At 45.4% G+C, this 21,987-nt stretch overlaps 1 protein-coding gene across 4 annotated transcripts in view; it reads left to right on the top strand.

Annotated features, from left to right (window-relative positions):
• Rasgrf2 (Ras protein specific guanine nucleotide releasing factor 2) overlaps positions 1 to 19,234 on the top strand; it is a 225,652-nt gene extending 206,418 nt beyond the window's left edge. For all 4 annotated transcript variants that reach the window (XM_036207032.1, XM_036207031.1, XM_036207030.1 and 1 more), the window contains exons 20-27: positions 2,557 to 2,617; positions 2,865 to 2,968; positions 5,725 to 5,809; positions 8,691 to 8,888; positions 11,668 to 11,747; positions 13,301 to 13,418; positions 13,970 to 14,038; positions 15,221 to 19,234. In XM_036207032.1, the coding sequence (XP_036062925.1) occupies positions 2,557 to 2,617; positions 2,865 to 2,968; positions 5,725 to 5,809; positions 8,691 to 8,888; positions 11,668 to 11,747; positions 13,301 to 13,418; positions 13,970 to 14,038; positions 15,221 to 15,313 (808 nt within the window). In that variant the 3' untranslated portion in view covers positions 15,314 to 19,234. The remainder of the gene's footprint in view (positions 1 to 2,556; positions 2,618 to 2,864; positions 2,969 to 5,724; positions 5,810 to 8,690; positions 8,889 to 11,667; positions 11,748 to 13,300; positions 13,419 to 13,969; positions 14,039 to 15,220) is intronic.
• Positions 19,235 to 21,987: the final 2,753 nt, after the last annotated feature.

Genomic DNA, 21,987 nt, shown 5'->3' with positions numbered 1-21,987 from the left:
CTTGAATAAGACCTGCTGGACTTGTGACATTCTTCACTTTCTTGGGACTTTCTTATCACCTCTTCTACAGAGAAAGTGGGGACCAATGTCAGAGCTCCTAGCTCTGTGCTTAGACTATTTTTTATTTCTATAATTGAAATAAGAATTTTCCATTCATAGAATGTAACCTCATTCTTTCCTTCTAAGTTTATTGGTGTTTCATATTAAATGCACAATCATCCAATTAATTATACTGCTGGTTAATGTGGTGGGGAGGATCTTTGTGTGTTTGTCAAAACCAGAAGTCAGGAGTTAGGAGGTGAAAAGCAAGTCTTGTTTCAGTGGGGATGGGCCAGAGGCCAGAGGCCTCCGCATCTGATGAGGAATGGGTAATATTGTGGGGGATAAAAACTTACCTTATTCTGGTTATGCATAGCCCAGACATTAGAAATTTATACATATTCCAGTAAAATATAAACACAAACATATGCTTAAGCCTATATTGCACTAATATATTAGAGCAAAGAGTTATGACTGAAGAGATGGCTCAGCAGTTAAGACCCAAGTTTGATGTCCAGCACCTACTTCAGATAGTTCACAACCACCTGCAACTCCAGATCCAACATATTCCTCTGGTCTCTGCAGGCACCTGCACTCACATATGTACATACCCCTTGGGATGGTTATTCTTGGTTGCCAACTTGACTACATCTGGAATGATCTACAATACAGAAGTGGAGAACACACCTGTGAGAAATTATTTTTGCTGGTTTGAAGTGGGTGAATCTATAATCTTAGCACTTGGGAAGCTAAGACAAAATTGCCATGAGTTCAAGGCCAGCCTGGACTATACTGAGTTCCATACTAGCCTGGGTCATAGTGTAAAACCCTGTTCTTCATAGAATAAACAGACATTTCCAAGTAACTGTCCATTCAATGTAGAGATTTTTGAAGACACCTAAAATGCCACAGAATAAAAATAAATGGTAAGTAAATTTCTAGAGGATCAATTGACGGACTCAGCCCACAAAAAGGTGACCCTTCAACCTCAAAGTTCCTTAGAATCCTTCCTCCTCCTCTTCTGCAGGGGTTCCCCTGGCTCTGCATAATGGTTGGCTGTGGGTCTCTGTGTCTGCTCCCATTGGTTGCTGGATGACACCCCTCAGTGACAGGGTTTCTTAGGAGAGTGTGGTGGCTGTGTATTGCCTGATAGGAAATCCTTTTGGGATTCTGATAGGTGTGGCCACTGGGGTAAGATTTGATTCTAGGTATTGGGAGCTGATACTTAGCAATGGGGTGGGCTAGGTGAGAGGCCTGAGGTGTTCCACAAGATGGAGGGAAAGGAGGTGGTCCACCAGGATCTGCTTAGTCCCTTGGGAATGAGGGTGAACTGTGAGGAAAGATTGCAATAGACCATCTGCTACAGAGCTGCGCTGGGCTAGGGGACTGGATATGGAGGAGAGGAAGGAGAGTAAAGACCTGAAGCCTACCCGCTTTGCTGTCTACCTGCTTCTCTGGCAGGCTTGGCAGGTGGGTTCCCAGGGGATGCCTGCTGGATTTGGGGGTTGGGATAACAGGATGAGTGAGCAGAAGGTTATAGAGGAAGATCTGTGAGATCCACTGGGGTTAGGGGCAGAGGGAAGAGTAACCTATATCAGGTGGCCTGCTACAGAGCTGGGACTAAGACTTGGGGATTGGATTTGAAGAGAGGAGGGTGTCTGCAGTCAGCCTACCTGCTTCCCTGACAGAGTCATTAACGATTTCTGTGGATTTAATTCCCCTGCCCAACAAAGGGAGTCGACCTTAGCTCTCCCTTGAGACTAGCCAATAGGGCTTGGAACTGCTTAAATATTTCAGTGCTCAGTGTGTGTGTGCTAAGACTTAGAATGCTTGGCCCAGATAGCAAGGTGTAAAATGGAACTCCCACTCGCTGTAATTCTCCTAGACTTGGAATTTCTGTAGGATATATACAACAACTTCCTACTTTGAAAATGGTATCTTGGGTATTAATCAACTCTTTGTATCATTCATTGCTCTTGCTCTATGTTCTTCCAAGTATTGCCCACAAGCTGAGAAGAGGGTGTATTGAGTCTCTTCTGCTTCAGTGGACAATGTGGGGGGATGGGAGGGGCTAGAGGAGCACGAGTGGGAGGGGCTAGAGGAGCATGAGTGGGAGGGGCTAGGGGAGTGTGAGTGGGAGGGGCTAGAGGACACGGGTGGGTGCCAGGTCTGTAGATGAGACTTCACTGGAGAGTTCCAGAGCCCTGCCCTTAGTGGATCTCCTGGGAGCAGCACCCCAGCAACTCTCAAGTTCACTGTGACAGTGGCTGTTTTAGTCACACCCTTGGATTGCATGTAGTGAGCTAGCCGCTTCCTTCTAAACCATCACTCTGGCACGTCATCACGTGTGATGTTCTGTTTTGCATGTGTGTGGCACAGCAGGCTGTTGGACCTCACAGCCTCACACACCTGAACCTTCACACTTCCCAACCAAGGGAAAAAGAACCTCGCTTTGGAGCTTCCTGGCATGTCCGTTTTCTCTTATTTATGGAGAATGTTTTATACATTTCCTTATAGGGCTCTTTCACAAGATGATCAAGATGACATCCACCTGAAACTGGAGGATATAATTCAAATGGTAAGCTCAGCCACAGACTCCTTGAGGTGAGCAAACTCATGTGACCGACTCCGTGGACCATGTGTCTGCCTGTGGAGCCGGATGAGAAGGGCCTCATTCAGTACAAAATCCAGCAGCTGGTTGGTGGTGGTAACACTGGCTTTCATAGTTTTGAGTGCTGTGCTGCATTTTCTTTCAGAGCTAGACACTAGTGAAGGACTTTATGCTCCACGCGTGCCCTGTGTCACTCCTTCATCATCTCTTGCAGACAGACTGCCCAAAGGCCGAGTGCTTTGAGACGTTGTCAGCCATGGAGCTGGCTGAGCAGATCACTCTCCTGGACCACGTTGTCTTCAGAAGCATCCCCTACGAGTGAGTGTGCAGTCTCCTAGCAGGAAGTAGCTGGCATAGAAGCTGCCATTATCTCTAAGGCAGACTGGTGTGCATATGCACTCGCTCCTGCTCAGGGATGTTGAGTCTCCATCTCAAGGTGCTTTAGCATGCATGAATGTCTCTTGGTCCCAGTTCATGTTGGGCACATTGACTTGGAGATCCTTGAGATGGTCTTGGTTTGTGTTTCTTCATATGTAATAAGGTTACCAGGAATGTGAATTTCTCTGTATTTTCCCATCTTTAAGATACAGAATCCTCACCACAGCTACAAAGGTGGTTCTTAACCCTGAGTAAGTCTAAAGCTATATGGGAAGCTTGTAGAAGATATACACAGGAGATAACATTCCTGTGAAATTCCAATGTTAGTAGGTTTGGTTGAGGTCCAGAAGATTGTCTTTTCATGAGAACCTCATAATTTGGAGGGACCCAAAGCTTTACTCTGAGGAGAAGTGACCCACAGTTAATGTTCTAATGTCTGCTACAGGTCCTCAGCCCCTTCTGTAAGTTAGCATGTTCTGCTGAGCTCAATGGCCTGCCTCTTCGTTTTCTCCTGTATCAGGGGAGGCTCTTTAAGCCTCCCACAATCACACTGACTTGAAAGATCCTTAAACAGATCTTTGTTTAGACAAATGGCAACTATCAGCACACATTATCCATGAACTGGTAACCACACTGAAGGTAATGGAGGGGCTGGACAAGACCTGGGAATGGGATCCTTGTCATACATAGGACATCCCTGATGATGGAGGAGTGAGGTCAGAGCAGATGGGTGAGACAGTTAGACCTGTAATGATGTCAGAGAAGCAAAAGCCCAAGAACACTAAAGTAGACTGTTCTTTTATGCATTGCATCTTATCTTCTTCCTGGCTTCCCTGGATTTGTAGACCTGCCCATCCACGTGGAGCAGAGTTAAAATAGGAATCTGACTCATTGGCCGTTCAAATGAACCCAATGACGTTCTGGAGTCTTAGGTTAGGAAACTCAATATCCCTTCCACCACCACCCCCTTACCCTCTCACTGCCGCCCAGAACTTTGAAGGTGGGTCCTTACCTTCTCTACAAGAGGAGAATGTGCTGAGAGAGAACTTGGTGGTGGCTCTTGCTGTGGAAACTTTCTGGACCTCCGTTCTCCCTGTACCTTCTATGCCTGAAACATCTCCCAGTTATTGCCAGCTATGGAACTGCATCCACACTTTGATGTCTACCTGCAGAACAAGAGCCAAGAGCAGTACCAGCAGCAGCAAGGGACAATAAACAATGCAGAGGACCCAACCAACATTTCCGCATTAGGAATGTATTAGAATGGTTTTATTTCACGTTGCTTTCTAAATGTCCACACAAAACAATTCCCATGCACTCTATCTCAACTGCCCCATGAATACTGAGGTTTAGTGACCTGCTCATAAATGAAATGACTGCACAGGGAGGACCTCAGAAGACCATCCTCCCATCAGGGAGGATCTCAGAAGACCATCCTCCCACCAGGAAGAACCTCAGAAGACCATCCTACCAGGGAGGACCACAGAAGACCATCTTCCCACCAGGGAGGACCTCAGAAGACCATCCTCCCACCAGGGAGGACCTCAGAAGACCATCCTCCCACCAGGGAGGATCTCAGAAGACCATCCTACCAGGGAGGACCTCAGAAGACCATCCTCCCACCAGGGAGGACCTCAGAAGACCATCTTCCCACCAGGGAGGACCTCAGAAGACCATCCTCCCACCAGGGAGGACCTCAGAAGACCATCCTCCCACCAGGGAGGATCTCAGAAGACCATCCTACCAGGGAGGACCTCAGAAGACCATCCTCCCACCAGGGAGGATCTCAGAAGACCATCCTCCCACCAGGGAGGACCTCAGAAGACCATCCTCCCACCAGGGAGGACCTCAGAAGACCATCCTCCCACCAGGGAGGATCTCAGAAGTCCATCCTCCCACCAGGGAGGACCTCAGAAGATCATCCCACCAGGGAGGACCTCAGAAGACCATCCTCCCACCAGGGAGGACCTCAGAAGACCATCCCACCAGGGAGGACCTCAGAAGACCATCCCACCAGGGAGGACCTCAGAAGACCATCCTCCCACCAGGGAGGATCTCAGAAGACCATCCTACCAGGGAGGACCTCAGAAGACCATCTTCCTATCAGGGAGGATCTCAGAAGACCATCCTCCCACCAGGGAGGACCTCAGAAGACCATCCTCCCACCAGGGAGGATCTCAGAAGACCATCCTACCAGGGAGGACCTCAGAAGACCATCCTCCTACCAGGCTCAGCTCCTGACCTTGGAAACTTTCATTCTCCAGAGAAAACAAGAGCAGGGTGGAAGGAAGAATTCAGTTCTAATGAGCAGGTTTTGGCCAGAACAGATCATCTGGAATGTTGAAAGATGCACTTAGAGATTAACCCAGAGGAAATGGCCACCCGGGCTGCTGAGTTATTAGTTACTTCATTTCTCTTATGTTGGTAGCATTTTCTAATCTCAGAGAAGCCTTTATCAAGAAAAAATTCCCAACACTAGAGACTGAAAAATCATTTCCAGCTTGGCAGTAAGTGGTGGAATGCAAGGTTTGAGCTGCAATTCCTTAGAGACGATCAGTAAAAATGGGGGATGGAGAGAATATTACGCCATGAACGTTAAATGAGATGTACCTGTCTAATCTGCACAACTATGCAGGGTATTGCCACACCACTGCTTACAAACTTCGCTGGTTTTGTGTTTTATTCCCAACTTTCAGAGAGTTTCTTGGGCAGGGCTGGATGAAGCTGGATAAAAACGAAAGGACACCTTACATCATGAAAACCAGCCAGCACTTCAATGAGGTGAGTGACTGAGGTCCAGCCGTGGGTGTGGTTCAGGAGGGAGAGTGCCGTGGTTTTAGGCTTCTCTCGAATACATCAACTCTGCGTTTGTGGATGTAAGTCAGTGAAGGAGGACTTGGAGCTCTTGTCTAAGCATGCATAAAACCCTGGACTTGATCCCCAAAAACAGAAATAAATAAGCTCTGCCACCACTGTATAAACAGAGCTGATTGAATAGTAAGGGCAAACTTAGATCTCCTCACATTCTCAAAGGGATGTGATCATTTCCAGACATAAGAGGCCCCATTTTGATGGTTCCCGGGGTCCTGTGAATACTCAATCATGTGTAAGATGTTACTATTTTTTTTCCTCATAATCACTCCAAGCTCACACACAGACTAACTGAAAGAGTTGCATGTGTACTGACCCCTGGTGGTGACAATTAAGATTGCAGCAGTGTGACTTCCTAAATTACAGGCTGACCTTGGGAGCCACTTCTTACAGCACAAACTCATTGATGCAGTGCTTACCTCTGTTAGTCTCCAGCAGTAAGATGAGGAGTCAGTTTTATACCCAGCTCTTCATTGGTGCTGTTGCAACAGACTTAGCCTTGTGAGAGAGTAAATAACAGCTGTGGAGGTGATTTCGGGGCTATCCAGGCAAAGGGAAGACTCCCTTCCAGTTTCAGTTCTGTATAATACAAGGAACAGTGATGATGTTTATATGAGCAAAGGAACTGCGTTGGCAAGTTAGCAGGTCATCTAAAGCCAGGGTACCAAAGCAGCAGTACAGAATCCCAAGTCAGAGCTCTGCACAGGGTCCACTCAGAATACACAGCTGCTAAGTGAAGGTATGACATAGGGATTGTGCTCCATTGCCTGGGCTACACACAGGGTGCTCCAATTGAAGATTCAACCCCAGGCTCCAGACCCACACATCTCCCACACTAGGCTAGCTTGTGCTTTAAACAACCCAGTAGCAAGGCTGAGCCTGCTTCTGTACCTTCTAATGCGGTTAGTGGCACCACCTGTCTTCAGCCAAGCATGGAATCTACAAGTCCCCTACTCACTACTTCCTGTCTCAGCAGAAGAGCACAGGTATGAAGTTGGAAGTCATGGTGGAGCAGAGGACCTGATATCCCGATGAGGAGACAGGGACCTCTGGAGACAAGGATGACAGCTCATCAGGGCCCCTACATGCTCGGTTGAACAGCTGAACAGCTGGGCTGGATCCTAAAGATGGAGGGGAACTACAGACTGATTTTTGTCGGGAAGTGCCATAATCAGATTGACACTTTATGCAGCATGGGGTCAAGGCAGTGAGGTGGCTAGACTGGCTGGCCAGTGAGCTCCTGAATCTGTCCGTCTCCTTCCTCCAGCACTGGAGTTACAGGTGCATCCTGTCATGCCCCACTGAGTGCTGAGGACGCAAACTCGGGACCTCATTCATGCCTGCACTGCAAATGCTTCTCCAACTGAATCGTCTCCTCAGCTTCAGAACAGACATAGTTTAGCATTTCACTGTATGCTGTTTACTTGTTTACATACTTCCCTCTGCTCCTCATCCTTTGTAGCCGGGTTCAGAATACCTTAAGGCCAGTGTATTAGTCAACTTTCTGTTACTATAACGAAATACCTAAGACGATTCACTTATGTAGAAAAAAGGTTTACTGGCAGAGAAAACTGCTCAGCTCATAGACAAGAAGCAAAAGAGTGGAACAGGAAGGGGCCATAATTGCCACAATCCCCTTCCACGCACACCTCTTTGAGCTAAGGACCCACACAGTACCTTCCAATACTGCCGCTCTAGGGACCAGGCCATTGACTCATAGTCTGTGGGAAATGTTCAACATCCAAACTGTACCCGTCAGTGACTTGGATTTCTTTCTCCTTCTGTTCCTAGCACCTAAGACAAATGTGCCCTAGCCAAATTCCTCAATAATTATTGGAAATAATGTCCTTATCAAAATTATTAATTAACTGAATCACCTCCTCCTAACAAACTGGAGTCTGTCATTCTCCACATTAAAGCTGAGGGAGTGATTAGCCCTAGTATGTGTTTTAGTGGGTTTCTATGTGACACAAAAAGGTACTGGGAGAGCTTATGTGTCTTCAAAGAGTGGGGGTGCCCACCAGATTTAATGTGTGGGCACAAAATCACATCCCCTGTACCCCACTGCTGCTGATTGTATTCTGCTCTTTCCATATTTTGAAAGCTGAGCTGCTTTGGCTGGCTTTCGTTAGTAGAATTACAGTCTTTAGCTTTAAAGTTCGTTTGTTTTGCCAGTGAAATTTTACAAGAAGAAAGTGTGCTTTCTTTTTCTATGCTAAGTAATTTTCTGGTTTGAGAGATGACCAATTTAGAATTCAGATTAATGGCCGGCTGGAGAGATGGCTCAGCCATTAAAAGGCCAGGCTCACAACCAAAAATATAAGAATTCAGATTAATAGGAACCCACAGTTTTTCTTTCTCTGTGAAAACTAAGGTTTCCCAGAGTATGTTACCTACACACAGTTGGGGGCAAAGAAATATGTGTCCCAAGGTCCCCAAGGAGTGATACAATATGGTCTGCAATATGTCCTTTGCGCAGTAGTTAGGTCATTCCATTTCTTGGCAAGGATTCCTTCATCAAAACTACTGATGTGAAAAGATCCATTTTCCCTCCAGCAAGCTGGATTCCAGAGTCCCCGTCTCTGCTCTCAGGACGAGCAGGTGTGGGTGGTTTGTTGCTGCTGTTATCATTACAAATTTCAATCTCTTTGGAAGCTGGTGTCTCAAGATGGACAGAGGGGCTTTGTGCTACTTAATAGCCTGCTCTCCTTAGGTGCTCATGCGCCACTCAGCTATTTGCCGGGATGCATTGTTTTGGCTCTTAGCTTGCTGGTCTCTTTGGCTGTCTTAGATGAGTAACCTGGTGGCCTCTCAGATAATGAATTACGCTGATATCAGCTCCCGTGCCAACGCCATTGAGAAGTGGGTTGCAGTAGCGGACATTTGCCGATGTCTACACAACTACAATGGTGTGCTGGAGATCACCGCAGCCTTAAACAGAAGTGCCATCTACAGGCTGAAGAAAACCTGGGCCAAGGTGTCCAAGCAGGTGAGCATCAGTGTGCGACACTCACCTTGCTACTGAGAGGAGGGGAGGTGTGGAGAGAGAGGGCCCAGATGAATCCTGCTAATTAGGAAATCATTAGCTGAAATGAGCAGTACAGTTGCCAAAGGAAGGTGCCAATGGATAATTATCCTGCTCTTACCACTTAATTAATTTCCCTCCTGTGTGTCTCCAAAACACTCATTAGAATGTTTTTTTTTTGGGGGGGGGGCACAGTCTCAAACAATGTGGCTGTCAGTTATGACTTGTTTCCTGAATTCTTTCTGGAGGGCAAATAAGCCCACAACCACCCAGTGGATTCTTCCCTTCCCTCCTTCTCCTCCAAAGCCTTTCCCTAGAGGTCTCAATGTATAATGTTTCCTCAGTCCTTCTGGGAACCACTTTCAAGTTTTGAACTGGTGACTTAGACGTGCAGATGTGTGACCGTTGGTTTTCTTCCATTAGATTTAGATTTCCTCTCTTATTTCCACTCAGATAATTTTAATAGTCAAATCAAATCATACTGCTCCCTACCCTTCTAGCCTTCTCCTTGGGTATTGGTGAGTTTGAGAGGGGCCTTCTAAAAGGCTGTCTGGAAGACTTTCTCTAGACCTCTAGAAGGCTGGCTCTGGCTCTGGCTCTAGTCCTTTGCTGGTTGGGTCATCAGGTGCAGGATGTTTGTGGTGTGCAGGTGGTTTATCTAACCTGCTCAGGATTAACAGTCCATGATTGTTCCAAGGGCGTTGGGCTAGCCTTGTCTTGTCCACGCCATTGGCTCTGCTAATGTTCTGAGCCTAAGGAGTGTCTCACTTCTACCACAGGCTGTTCTGCCCTTGGTGGCCCCACAGGGCATGTGAACTCTTCATTATTGGATTACTACCTTGGTCCTCACAAAGGGTCTTAGAGGAATCTCCCAGGCTCCTCCATACTGTTTTAATGCCTGTTGGGAGGAGATCTGTGCCATGCATGCTTAGCCTAACCATTCACTGCACTTTGCTATGCCCCTTGATATACTCACTGGAATTGGAGAGGGCTCTCCCACAGTGCTTGTCTCTCAGGGCAAGACCAAAAGAGCATGCATGTATCCTGCTGCCAATTCTTTAAGGTGTTGGTACTATTGCCCCCCAAGAGCTTAAGCCCCCTAAGATGAGTTCATCATTTCTTCTGTCTTCACTTACCTCTCTGAGGCCTTCTCTCCAGAGGAGGAGTTGCCTAAAGTTCTCTGTGTAGCCAGGAAGTGGGCCCTCACAGCTCCCCTCCCACTTTATTCCTTTGTAAAAGGGCAGTTTTGAGGGCCTGAACTAGGATCCTTAGAAGTCTGTGACCAACAAAGCCTGGAATGACTAGTAAAAACCATACATTTTTTTTAAAATGGTGTTATTTTGTAAGTAAGAATTTAAAACTCCATTTAAGTCAACCTTAGATTTACAGACAGCCATAAAAATGATATAGAGACTCCTTTCCCCTTATACAGACCCCTTCTCTATCAAAGTCCGTAAATAAGTGAGCGATTGTTTTGTTTAATTGGTTAAAACTGGTGCACTGTGCCAAGGCCTCCTTCAAGCTTTAAGGAAGTTCCAGGCCTTCTATATAACTAACTTAGGTAGTATTCTTGACTTTGAGAGGATACAGCATGGTAACTATGGAAGAGGGATTCTCAGCTCATGTTAAAATTTCTGTTTCAAGTTTTGTGGTACAAGCTATAATGACATCAAATAGACTATACTGTTTCAGTCAATGTATGAGTTACTGGCAGTTCACTAGCGTGGTGGTATCTACAACCAAGTACCTCACTCCAGTCACAGTCAGGGCCTGGTCACTGAGGTGCCAAATTTGGCAATACTGTCTTCCCATGGCAGGTCTGAGATCATTCTGGAAGATGCCCAGAAGGCCTGTGCAACTCTCTAGACCTGTGACTGTCAGGGAGATTGTACTTAAGAAGTTTCTTTGGACCCTGGCCAGTCCTGGATAAAGAAAAAGGCCTTTCTGAGACCTCAGAAATTTGGATGGGATGTCGCCATCTTGGATTGTTGTGGAAACTGATAGGAAACTACACAACCCCTCTCTAGCCCAAGTCAGAATCATGTGATCTTCAACCTAGGCTTGCCGAGTGCTTCTCACAGTTGGCCCTGGAGCATCAGGACCCACCAAGGTGCCTGTGTGTGTAGCCCACCAGGAGTGAGTCCTCATCTCATCGCCCAGGGTCATACTGCTGTTCTTCCAAGACTATGGAAGAAACGCTAGACCAATGTCAACATTCATGGTAGGTCTTTGTAAAGTCTAGAATTAAACTTCTCTAGCAGATTGATGAGCATGGTCACTAAAGCAAGGATTTGGAGTGGATATGTGTAGCTATGTGCTGATGGTTTGGAGAGTCATACTGAAAAAGATTCACCATGAGCTGGGCATGGAGCTAAGAGGTGGAGTGCTTGTCCAGCATCTACAATGTCCTGGGTCAGCTTCCCAGCCCTTTAATAGAAGAATGAGGATGGTCTGAAATCCCTTTTAGACCCACCCCCCGCTTTAAGATGCTCATTCAACACATGGTGAACTTCCTAAGTCTTCTTTGCATTACAGACTTTCTTTTCTTTCCATTTTTCCTCAGCCTGTGGCAAAAGCCTTCATATAGGCACGTCTTCTCTTGTGTGTCCCTTCTTTCTTGTTTTAAACATTAAATGGCATCAGCACCTGCCACTGAAGAAAAGAACCGAGTGCCCTGCCACTGCTCACTCTCATCAAATTACAGTGTTTTCTTGACAAACTAAGTTGCCTCTTTCTTTTTTAGACAAAAGCTCTGATGGACAAACTTCAGAAGACTGTTTCATCTGAAGGACGATTTAAAAACCTCAGAGAAACTCTTAAAAAGTATGTCTATTTTAACCATTAAATGAGTCACAATTCAAGAATATGATCAAATAGTTTGCATGGCAAATAGTAATCTGCTCCCCTTGTTGCTGGAAAAGAAGAAATAGGAAGGAGCTACTATTGTAGATTTTCACTTTTCACTTGGAAAAACTGGGCATATAGTGAGCATCTTATGGATAGACCATGGTGTCTACTGATGCTGTGCATATAATGAGCATCTTATGGATAGATGACAGTGTGTACAGATACTGTGCATGTAGTAAGAATATTATGGATAGACCATGGTGTATGTGGATACTGTGCATATAGTGAGCATCTTATGAATGACCATGGTGTGTGCAGATACTGTGCATATAGTAAGTATATTAGAGATGTATGTAGTATATTCCAACTAGTAAAATATCGACATAAGTCAAAATCTCTTAGTATTATTTTGTTAATTTAGTATTTCTTAATCTAAACATAATGATTGATTTTGACTTTTTATGTAAATATTCCAGAAGCAGTTGATTACTGTTGTTTTTACTTTTGATCTTTTATACCTACATTGTTCTTTCTACACACACACACACACACACACACACACACACACACACACACACACACACACGGGTCAGAGAGACAGAGAATAAGAACTCTATTTGCTTGCAACTTATTTTTTTATGATTTAACACTTGAACTTGGCTTACCTTGGGAGAACATTTGTCTCACGTCACACTGGTAAAAGATAAGTGATAGCCATCTATACGTTGCTGTCACACCAGTAAAAGCAGTAATAGTATAGCAAGAACTTGCTAAAATTTACACACTGCATGTTGGGTGCTTTACATGTCTTTCTGAAGCCTCACAACAAACTGCAGAGATTAGCTTTTCTGTCCTCATTACGGGCGAAGAAAGTGTAGACTAGGGAGCACCCTGCTCAGTATCCCTGAGCAACTGGTCAAGCTAGGATTCAAACTCTGTTCCCTCCACACCAGAAGCCATACCCTTAGCTGCAGACATCACCAGGAAGACCAAGTAGACCCAGTTTGCCTGAACAAGTATCTCTTGTAGTGATTTCTCATCAGGACCACCAGCCCACAAATAATGACATGGAGACTTATTAATTATGAAAGCTTGGACTTTGGTTTAGGTTTGTTCCCAACTAGCTTTTATAACTCAATTAACCCATAATTTTAATCTACATTCTGCCATGGCCTGATTAACCCTCCTCAATATGGCACATCCCACTTGCTCTGATTCTGCTGTCAAAATATGAGCACCTAGATTCCTCATCCTCATCCTCTCTCTCCTTGGAAATCCTGCCTATCCTCTTCTGACTAGCTACTGGCCATTTAGCTCTCTATTCCACAAATCACAGTAATACATCTCCACACAGTATACAAATATCTCAAAACAGTCTCTTTCATGGCCTTAGTGTGTAGCTGTGATGGCTGTTAAATCCAAATCTTCTAATGCATTTCCAAACTAGCTAAACGGAAAATGTGTTTCCCATGGTGCAAGTTCTAACTGTGTGTGAGCAGGAATAAGAACCACTCTTCCTGGCCTTGCAGCTGTAATCCCCCTGCTGTCCCTTACCTCGGGATGTACTTGACAGACCTGGCCTTCATTGAAGAAGGAACCCCGAACTTTACAGAAGAAGGCCTTGTCAATTTCTCCAAAATGCGAATGGTAGGTGGCCATTTTGTGATTGACCTGTGTCGATGACTTCACGGCCTAGTGAGAAGAGGCTAAGTAACAAGAGTGGTGTTGGCTTCTAAATCTTGAGGTGGAAAAGAGAGTGAAGACACCTGTTGTCATCTAGCTGAAGAGATTTTTGGTAGTGACTTCTTAAAGTCTGAGTCCAGGCTGTGGGGCATAAAGCTCCAAAGATGATTTTCTAAGACTGACAAGTAGGCAGATGCATGAGTCTCCTCGATAGATAGCCATATTCTGAACACCAAGTTGGAGGCTAGAAACCCACAAGAAGCAGCATCCAGAGCTTCTCCCTGTCCCTCCCCTGTCCCCTGTGGCCACCCTGAGGCCACCCAGAGTCAGCTGACCCAGTGATTCTGAGTTCAGGGCCTTCTTGTTGGCTTTACCCTTGGCTCCTTGAAGGTGTAAGTAGTGATCAGGCAAGGCTCCCCCTACCCCATGGAGGACAGGACTTAGGGATGTCACCCTGGGAAGATGCACTGTGATGCAAAGGGATGCTTCTGAATTGCTCTTGTTTTTCCTGTTAGATATCACACATTATTCGAGAGATACGCCAGTTCCAGCAGACTGCTTACCGCATAGACCAGCAGCCAAAGGTAACACTGGGTGCTAGTGAGAACTTACAAGGATGGATATAGAACTTAGTGTTCTATAAAACCACACAGATGAGCAATAATACCAAAGGATGCCTTATGGTAAAGACCTGAACTAGAAATGATCAGCAAGCCTGACCAACAAAAGGGAAGCTGAAAAGATCAATTCATCAAGTTTATTCATTGTTGAGCATGTTTCCTGGGATCTGACCCTCTACCTTCTGTTTCCAATACTTTGATTCCATTCCAACCTCGAGATCACAAAATACATTCTACAACTGGGCAGACTTTTCTTTCTTTCTTTCTTTCTTTCTTTCTTTCTTTCTTTCTTTCTTTCTTCTTTTTTTTTTTTTAAAGAAAAAGTAGGTTGCTTCAGTTTCTTCCGTGAGTTCCTACCTTGGCTCCTTTCAATGATGGACTGTAAAGTGTCAGATGAAATTAACCCTTTCCTCCCAGCGTTGCTTTTGGTCATGGTGTTTATGATAGCAACAAGAATTAGCCTAGAACAATGAGTGTATGTATTTGTCAAAACTATACTCACCTGAGTTACCAACATTATACTTCAATAAGAAGGAAATATTTTCCCGGAGATACCTCACGCCCTTACACCTTCATTTTTAGTACCACTTCCTTAGTCCTGGTACCCATCCATCAGAGCATGCACACATGACCACCAGGAAACAAGCCAGCAAGGATTCACCCCCACCATGGGCTGTAAAATACTGACTGCAACTCTACATGCATGGCAATTATTAAAGCCACTGATAGACTGCAAGCTCAAGGCTGTAAGCAGTGGGAGCCCCATGTGCCTGTGTAGCAAAGAGGAAAGTAAACCTCAGTGGAGGCTATGATTCTGTTTATCACTATAAGGTTAAATTTAATATTGTAAGTATGTGTAGTGCATATAAATACACAATAACACATCTGAGATCACATACACTAAATGACAATAGCCCTTAAGAGTACAGACTGGAACTAGAGGTTGGGAGAGGACTACTTTTACAATAATGATATATTCATTCATTTCTGTTTTGTGAAAATTCCAAATATCTCAGGGGAGATGTTTAGTTGTATCAGATTCATTCAGAAAATGTGCAGTTGATCTTCTGGGAGAAGCATCAACTTCTCTCTCTCTCTCTCTCTCTCTCTCTCTCTCTCTCTCTCTCTCTCCCTCTCTCTCTTCAGGTCATACAATACCTGCTTGACAAAGCCCTCATCATAGATGAAGATACACTCTATGAGCTGTCACTCAAAATTGAACCTCGACTCCCTGCTTGAAGATCTGGCCTTGTCCCTGAGAACATGGGAATTTCGTGTAAAGTGTTTCACACATGGCACGGCGGGGACCCAGAGGGACAACGCCTGCCTCTGTTCACCACTAAAGATGGAACCAGACTGCAATTCTGTCTCCAGCCAGAGTGAAACCCAGCCGCATGGGTCAAGGACAGATGCTCCAGCCCTGGGTGGGAAGGTGTAAAACTCGAAGCTTAGGGAAGCTGATGGTCCAATTTGCATAAGGGATATAATGTAGGAGATGCTGGTAACTATTATAATGAAGTGGAAGGAAGGTAAACGTCCCCTGTCCCGTGTTCTGCTAGAACTGGGGGACAAGGTCCCATGGAGAAGACCTATAACATGTTTTGGCATTCTACTAGCCCGGGCATACCTCCACCAGTCTTCTACGACTTAATTGCTTCTATTACATTTCCTTTATGCCAAGCGTCCCAGCCAGGCTGACGCTTCCTTTCTAGGCCCGACACATAAGCAGTTTCAGTATGCAGCATGTGCATGGTTCTCTGTGCATTCTCCATGCATGGGAGGAGTGGCGTGCTCTGAAAATAGCCTTGCAGCCTTTAGGAAATGGAACAGGAATTAAAAGATTTTAAAAAAATGTGGATTTGTTGGTAGCGTTTCCTTAATTCCAAGTAAGCAGCATCCCACAGGCTTGAGTGGGGACTTCACTGAGAGATTGGTCCAAAGAAGTGGCCCCTTTAGAGAGACAGCTAGGAGGTTGCAGTGAAGTACATGTCCACGTCAGTTAACCAACAAAACTGTGGAATGTGAAAATAAGGCCACCAAGTGCTATAGAGAGTAATCATTTTCACTAAGCAGAAATGGAGGCCTAAAAATCATCTCTGTACCTGATTGCATTTGTTTTCTCTTCCCCTATATTACTCTAGAAACCTTTTCTGATGTATACAAACTTGTTTGGGGTTCATTATGAACATCAGCTGTACTTTAAAAACAAATGTTATGTGGGGTTCTTCTTTTGAAAGCCCACACTTCCGTGTGTTATTGGTAGACAGTCTTCTCCTCTCCCAGCCATCTTTGTTTAAAAGGGTTTTGAAGATCCATTCAGAGTAAGACTATTCCAAGTGCATGGGAAATGGCTGATCACTCCACAGCTCTTAGAGCAGAAAACCAAATGCAGGGGTTTGCCTGCACCCCAAGCCTGGGGACGTGACCTTGTGCTCCACACAATGGTCAGTTGTTCAAGGAATAGGGCTCTCCTTGATTACCTCCCTCTCCTATTCTCAGGGAGACCACTGCTTTAAAGGGAGGGCGAGATGACAGTGATGGATTATTCTATCTTGGGCCTGGCATACCTGGCATTTTCTCTTAGAGGCATGATGCTTATTGACGCTGACCACCAAGATTGATCTGCCTGGCCATTGCCCCTCTTCCTTTGCATTTTAATTATGTGATAGAGCTAACAGCTGGCTAATGCATTCCACTCACCAGTTCCAAGGGCCCAATGGAAGAGCTAGCATTGGTAATGTGCCATAGAACTAGAGAAGGTACATTTTCTGCACAGTAAGAGTCATCCCTGTACATAACTGCATAGAGAAATATAAGCTAAGTAAAAAGAAAATATTTATATTATATGAATCCCATTCCAAAAATCTTCTCACTGGTCCATTTTAGCCAACAGTATAGCACTAAGTCCCCCAAGGGCCACTTAGGGATGCTTTTTCCTTTTTATTTATTTATTTTCTGAGTTACTTGTTTGTTCTCTTCAGTTTCAAATAAGAGGTTGATGCATAATGACGCATGACGAAAGCATGAGCTGTCGGATCCTAACTGTGCACACCTTGTGACTCACTTCTTGGCGTTCAGAAGCTGAACGTTTGTAATATTTGTCACTAACACCAAACACCACAAGATCTTACAGAGGAAAAGTAAAGGTTAGCATTCCTGAGAGGGCCACAGCATACATCAATCACTACTGGGGAAGGAGTACCCACTCTGCCTTCAGCCCCACCCCCTTCCCCACACCACCCCATCCTCGCCCTTCAGAGGATGGCTCTGTGTGCTCTTTCTTTGGGAGTTTGGGCTCTTGCTTCTCCAGTGTTATATTGCAGAGGCCACTGCAGTCATTCTTATTAAAATAAGAAGAATTTATAATGCCCCTCTCCTGTTGAAATGCAGCTTTTCCTCAGCTAATGATGATGCTTTTGAGCCTGTTTCCAGTAGACAGTTGGAAGCGCCCCCAGTGGTCATTTGTGAGAACTGCCATTGCTTCGCTCAGATTGTCTGGCTTGTTAGAGCTAAAGAGACTCGGATCATTAATGGGTCAGCCAAGGCAGGGATGCACATTTAAAAACAGAACACCTCAGCTTGGTCCTGTTTAAAATTTACCAGAGCAATCTGTGATTCCTCTTCTGATTGTTGAAGCCCCGGTTCTTTGAAGCTTTATGTGTATTTGTGGGGTACAACACATGTACTCTGTCTGTGTCTGCCAATACCCTACTTTATGAGATGTTCCTAAGAGCACATGGGAGGCCACCTTCAAAAGGTCAAGTAGTGAACATGTGTACTGCAAAGTTAACAGGACATCAACCCGATTTCATACTTTCAAATGAGCACAACATTTTGTCCTGCAGGTGGAATTACCTTGGGCGCTTGGGGGGATGCCTAACTAAAACATCCACTCTTTCTACAGAAACAAATCTCTTACCGAAGCCAGTATGTGTGACAGGTTCAGCGTGGGGTATAATGCTGTTGCTTTTCTCCTGCAGTACCCCTGAGGAGTTTAAAGAGGGTCCTACAAGTAAACAAATGGAACTTATGAAAGAGAAAAGCCACTGTAAACCATTGGTGTGGCCATGGGCTTGCCCTCTTCTCTCCGGTTAAGAGAGACAAGGCTGTAGGCCACCAGTGACTGCATCTGGCCTGGAGAGGAATGCAGTAAAGGGGTCACTCCTAAAATGCTCACCTTCCACATTTTAAAAAAGGAGTTTGCTTAGCTTTTCTTTTCAATGGTTAATGTTAGTCCCCCATGAAAAGATCTCTTGTTTTAAGTGTTTCTTTTAAATCCTGACTTGCGAAATTTATCATTTTTACTACTGTTGAGATGGCATAAAAGATAATACCTTACTTTTAGCCAAGCTGATGTCCACAGCTGGAGGAAATTAATGAATGGAACTCCTTTTCATTTCTGTGAGAAATAAGATTGTAAGTCTAGTGACCTGTTTAAAGACATCACTACGTGATTCCTGGAATAAGGCTGTGGTCGGTGGACTGTAACCAGTATCCTTGCTGAGGCCACTGTTAGTTTACACCAGGTCAGAGCAGTAGACAGGGACCCTTTGTTATGGGGCAGACACACGAGTGACCTAGCAGTTTCCATATCAGCTGCCTCGGGGCATGACGTTAAGATTAGGATTGACCGTTCCTGATCGGATCTGCTCAAATAATCCCCGTCCTTCACAGTGTCGAACCACAACCCATTTCAGTCTTCACCAGAAAGCTGGTTCTGAAAGCGCACTGGACCAGACTCAGCCCAGCTCTGCATCGTCCAGACGAAGAAACTTAGGCCAGTGTTTACACCTCTATGTCTCAGTTTCCTCATCTATAAAATGGGATTAATCATAATTCCTGTGCTGTCTACCTCACTGGGCTGTCCTGAGGACCAAAGGGGTCAGAATGTAAACTTTAAAGTGCTGTACAATTGTGAGGTAACTGATTACCATTCTCAGCTCTTTTACTGAGGAATTAAATGTACTTATTATTTGTATGTATGTGTGTGTTTGTGTGTACAAACACATGTGTTAGTCAGAGAAACACATTGTGTCTGGTTACTTTGTATACCTGCTGTCATTTGTAACTCTAATGAGGGATTTGTGCTGTGGCCTAGCACTTGCCAAGTGAGGCGTAGATTATGCCGACATGCAAATTAAACTTCGCCTTTCTTCCATACTCCAAAGTCTCATGATTTCTTCATTTATCTCCTTTCCCGTTTTGACACTGTCCTTCGCCTCAATTGGCTCCTTTATATGTTCTTTTGCTTCTACAGTTCACATACAAAGAATACTTAGAATTTTTTGTTGTGGCTTTTTGGGTTTTTTGTTTGTTTGTTTCTCGAGACAGGGTTTCTCTGTGTAGTTTTGGTGCCTGTCCTGGCTCTCACTCTGTTAGACCAGGCTGGCCTCGAACTCACAGAGATCCACCTGGCTCTGTCTCCCGAGTGCTGGGATTAAAGACGTGAGCCACCACTGCCTGGCTCACTTAGAAGAATTTAATTTGCAGACCACATTACTAAGCAGAGAACTGAAGGTCTTCCAAAAAGATGTCAAGGATCATCATCAAACCCACTCTGTTTCTAGTTCTTAAGTCTGTTCCAGTGACATCCGCAGCCCATGTCTGGCTACTTCCAGGCACGGAGAGCCCACCCTATCCAGGCAGCTCATGTCACACAGGGGGTGGATCCTCACCCAGTCACCGCTAGCTCTGACCTTCGGGAGCTTCTGAGCCCTCTCAGGTTGCATCTTCTTAAAAATGAAGATTTGTGTCCATTTTCAGAATGACTGTAGTGCTTACAGAGGCTGGTATATATGAAAAGACTTAGAAGACATTGTCCTGACATCTAGAGTTGAGTCAGGATCAGAGCACAAGGGCAAACTGCAAAGAGAGGCCCCTTAGCTTCCTTCCCCAGTTGTGATGGGAACCACCCAGGCTGGAGGAACACACAGACACAGGGCACACACATCTTCCTGCTTGGCCACCTCACAAGGTGGTTCCTCCCTGTGGCCCCATCTGGGACCTGCTCTATGACATGCCAGGAAGATTTAGGGATAGCTAAAGATGACAAGCCACAACAGATTTCCGTGTCATTTTAAAGCAAGTGACAGCAGCAGTCACGCACCCCCTTACATTCTTTAATCCCAGCACTCAGGAGGCAGAGCCAGACGGATCTCTGTGAGTTCGAGGCCAGCCTGGTCTACAGAGTGAGTTCTAGGACAGGCTCCAAAAGCCCAAAAGCTACACAGAGAAACCCTGTCTCAAAAAAAACCAAAGCCAAAAAAAAAGAAAGAAAGAAAAGAAAAGAAAAAAGGAATAAACATTATTTTCTCGAGTTCCCCCAACTTCTGACCCAACTCAACTCATATAAACTTAATCTGCAAAAGATAAGCTGTGAGGGTGGGGTGAGGTAGAGGGAGCCCTAAATGTTGATTATCAAAAAACGAAGGGGAAATAAATGTGTGTGTGTGTGTGTGTGTGTGTGTGTGTGTGTGTGTGTGTGTGTGTGTGTCTGACATTCTTTAAAAATCTACATTGCCATCCTTCCCAAAGCCTTGCCGTTTTCTGGATCCGGGAGAAGACTGTGTCGGGTCACTGGAACTGACTTGGAAACAAATATGTGTGCACAGAGCTGTTTTGAGAAGAAGCCTCAACTTCCCCTATGCTCCATGCCAGCACAGAGCTTCACCCTTCAGCCCCATGCCCCACAGTTTGATGGCCGTGGTACCAGAGGAGGCCACTAGGACCCAAGATGACAGAGTATTCCAGTTAGGACTAAGATTCTGAAGGATCATCAAGTTCTGTGGTTGGTACCAACAGGATTACTTTACTGAAACAACAGAAAAGTCTAGAAAATAGATCTGAGTATTTCACATATTGAAAGGGAATCAGTTTGTAAAAGCTGTGGTTCTGTGTAAGCCATGTCTTAGTGACAGCGAGTATACAAGTTAACCAGGCTCTAAGGCACACACAATAAAATGCTTGACCCCTCAGCACACATCAGAGGAGCCTGGATGTGTGAGTTCACACTCACATCAAAGCTCTTCCCAGTCTCCAGGAGACCCCCATCCTGTGCTCTCCCAATCTGCGTCTCATGCATCATCTCATGCAAAGGCTAAACAAAAGTACTTCTGCTGTGAGTCAAGTTTAAGGAGACTTTGGCCAAGAAGGACACTGGCCCACATAGAGAACCAGCATTTCCTGTCCAGCAACTCTCTGAGCCTGGCTGTGCCCTAAGAGTGATAAGGAGTAAGCAGGTGATGCTGATGTGGCTGCATGTGTACGTGGTGGCTGGGAGAAGCCCAGGCAAGCTCCTTTGAAATGACAGGGTTGCTGTCCAAAACCCGGATGGTTTGTTACTATTCATAGGCACCTTTCAGTGGCGGATGTCCTGGGAGGCTATTTTTAGCAAGGATAAGGTCTGGTGGTCATGTAAGCTGGTGTGGATAGAAAGTGAGAAAATCTAGTCTCTACTTCAGAGATCCCGATCTTGGAATATGATGGTAATTAATGATCATAGTCCCTGAACCAAAGTCCCAGACAACAAGTTTATGGGCTTTCCTGATTGCTCCTGGTTCTCTCTCTATCATCTGGAAAAGGCCACCTGAGACTTCCTCTTAGACTTTTTCCTCCAGGGCTAACCCCCCCCCTCTCCCCTTCCAACAGATGGTTTCCTCTGGAGACCCTTGTACCCCAAGCTACGACTGCCCTCCATGTGAGCTGCAGGACCAAGCTCCCTCTCAGAGCAAGAACTGTCTGCAGACCCGGCTGGCGGGCCAAGTCAAAGGTCTGCCTATTCAAGGGAAAGGCAAACATTTCACAGAAATGGCAGGTTCTAGAAAGGACGCCTGGCCCAGTGGCAAAAGTCAGGAGCTGGCCTTCAAGGACACAGCTGGGGGAGCCAGCGTAGCTGGAGGTCTGAAGCCGGATTG

The sequence above is a fragment of the Onychomys torridus genome, chromosome 15 (assembly GCF_903995425.1).
Source record: "Onychomys torridus chromosome 15, mOncTor1.1, whole genome shotgun sequence".
Classification (NCBI taxonomy): Eukaryota; Metazoa; Chordata; class Mammalia; order Rodentia; family Cricetidae; genus Onychomys; species Onychomys torridus.
The sequence above is the reverse complement of the archived record's forward strand: the minus strand, read 5'-3'. Positions and strand labels throughout refer to the sequence as shown.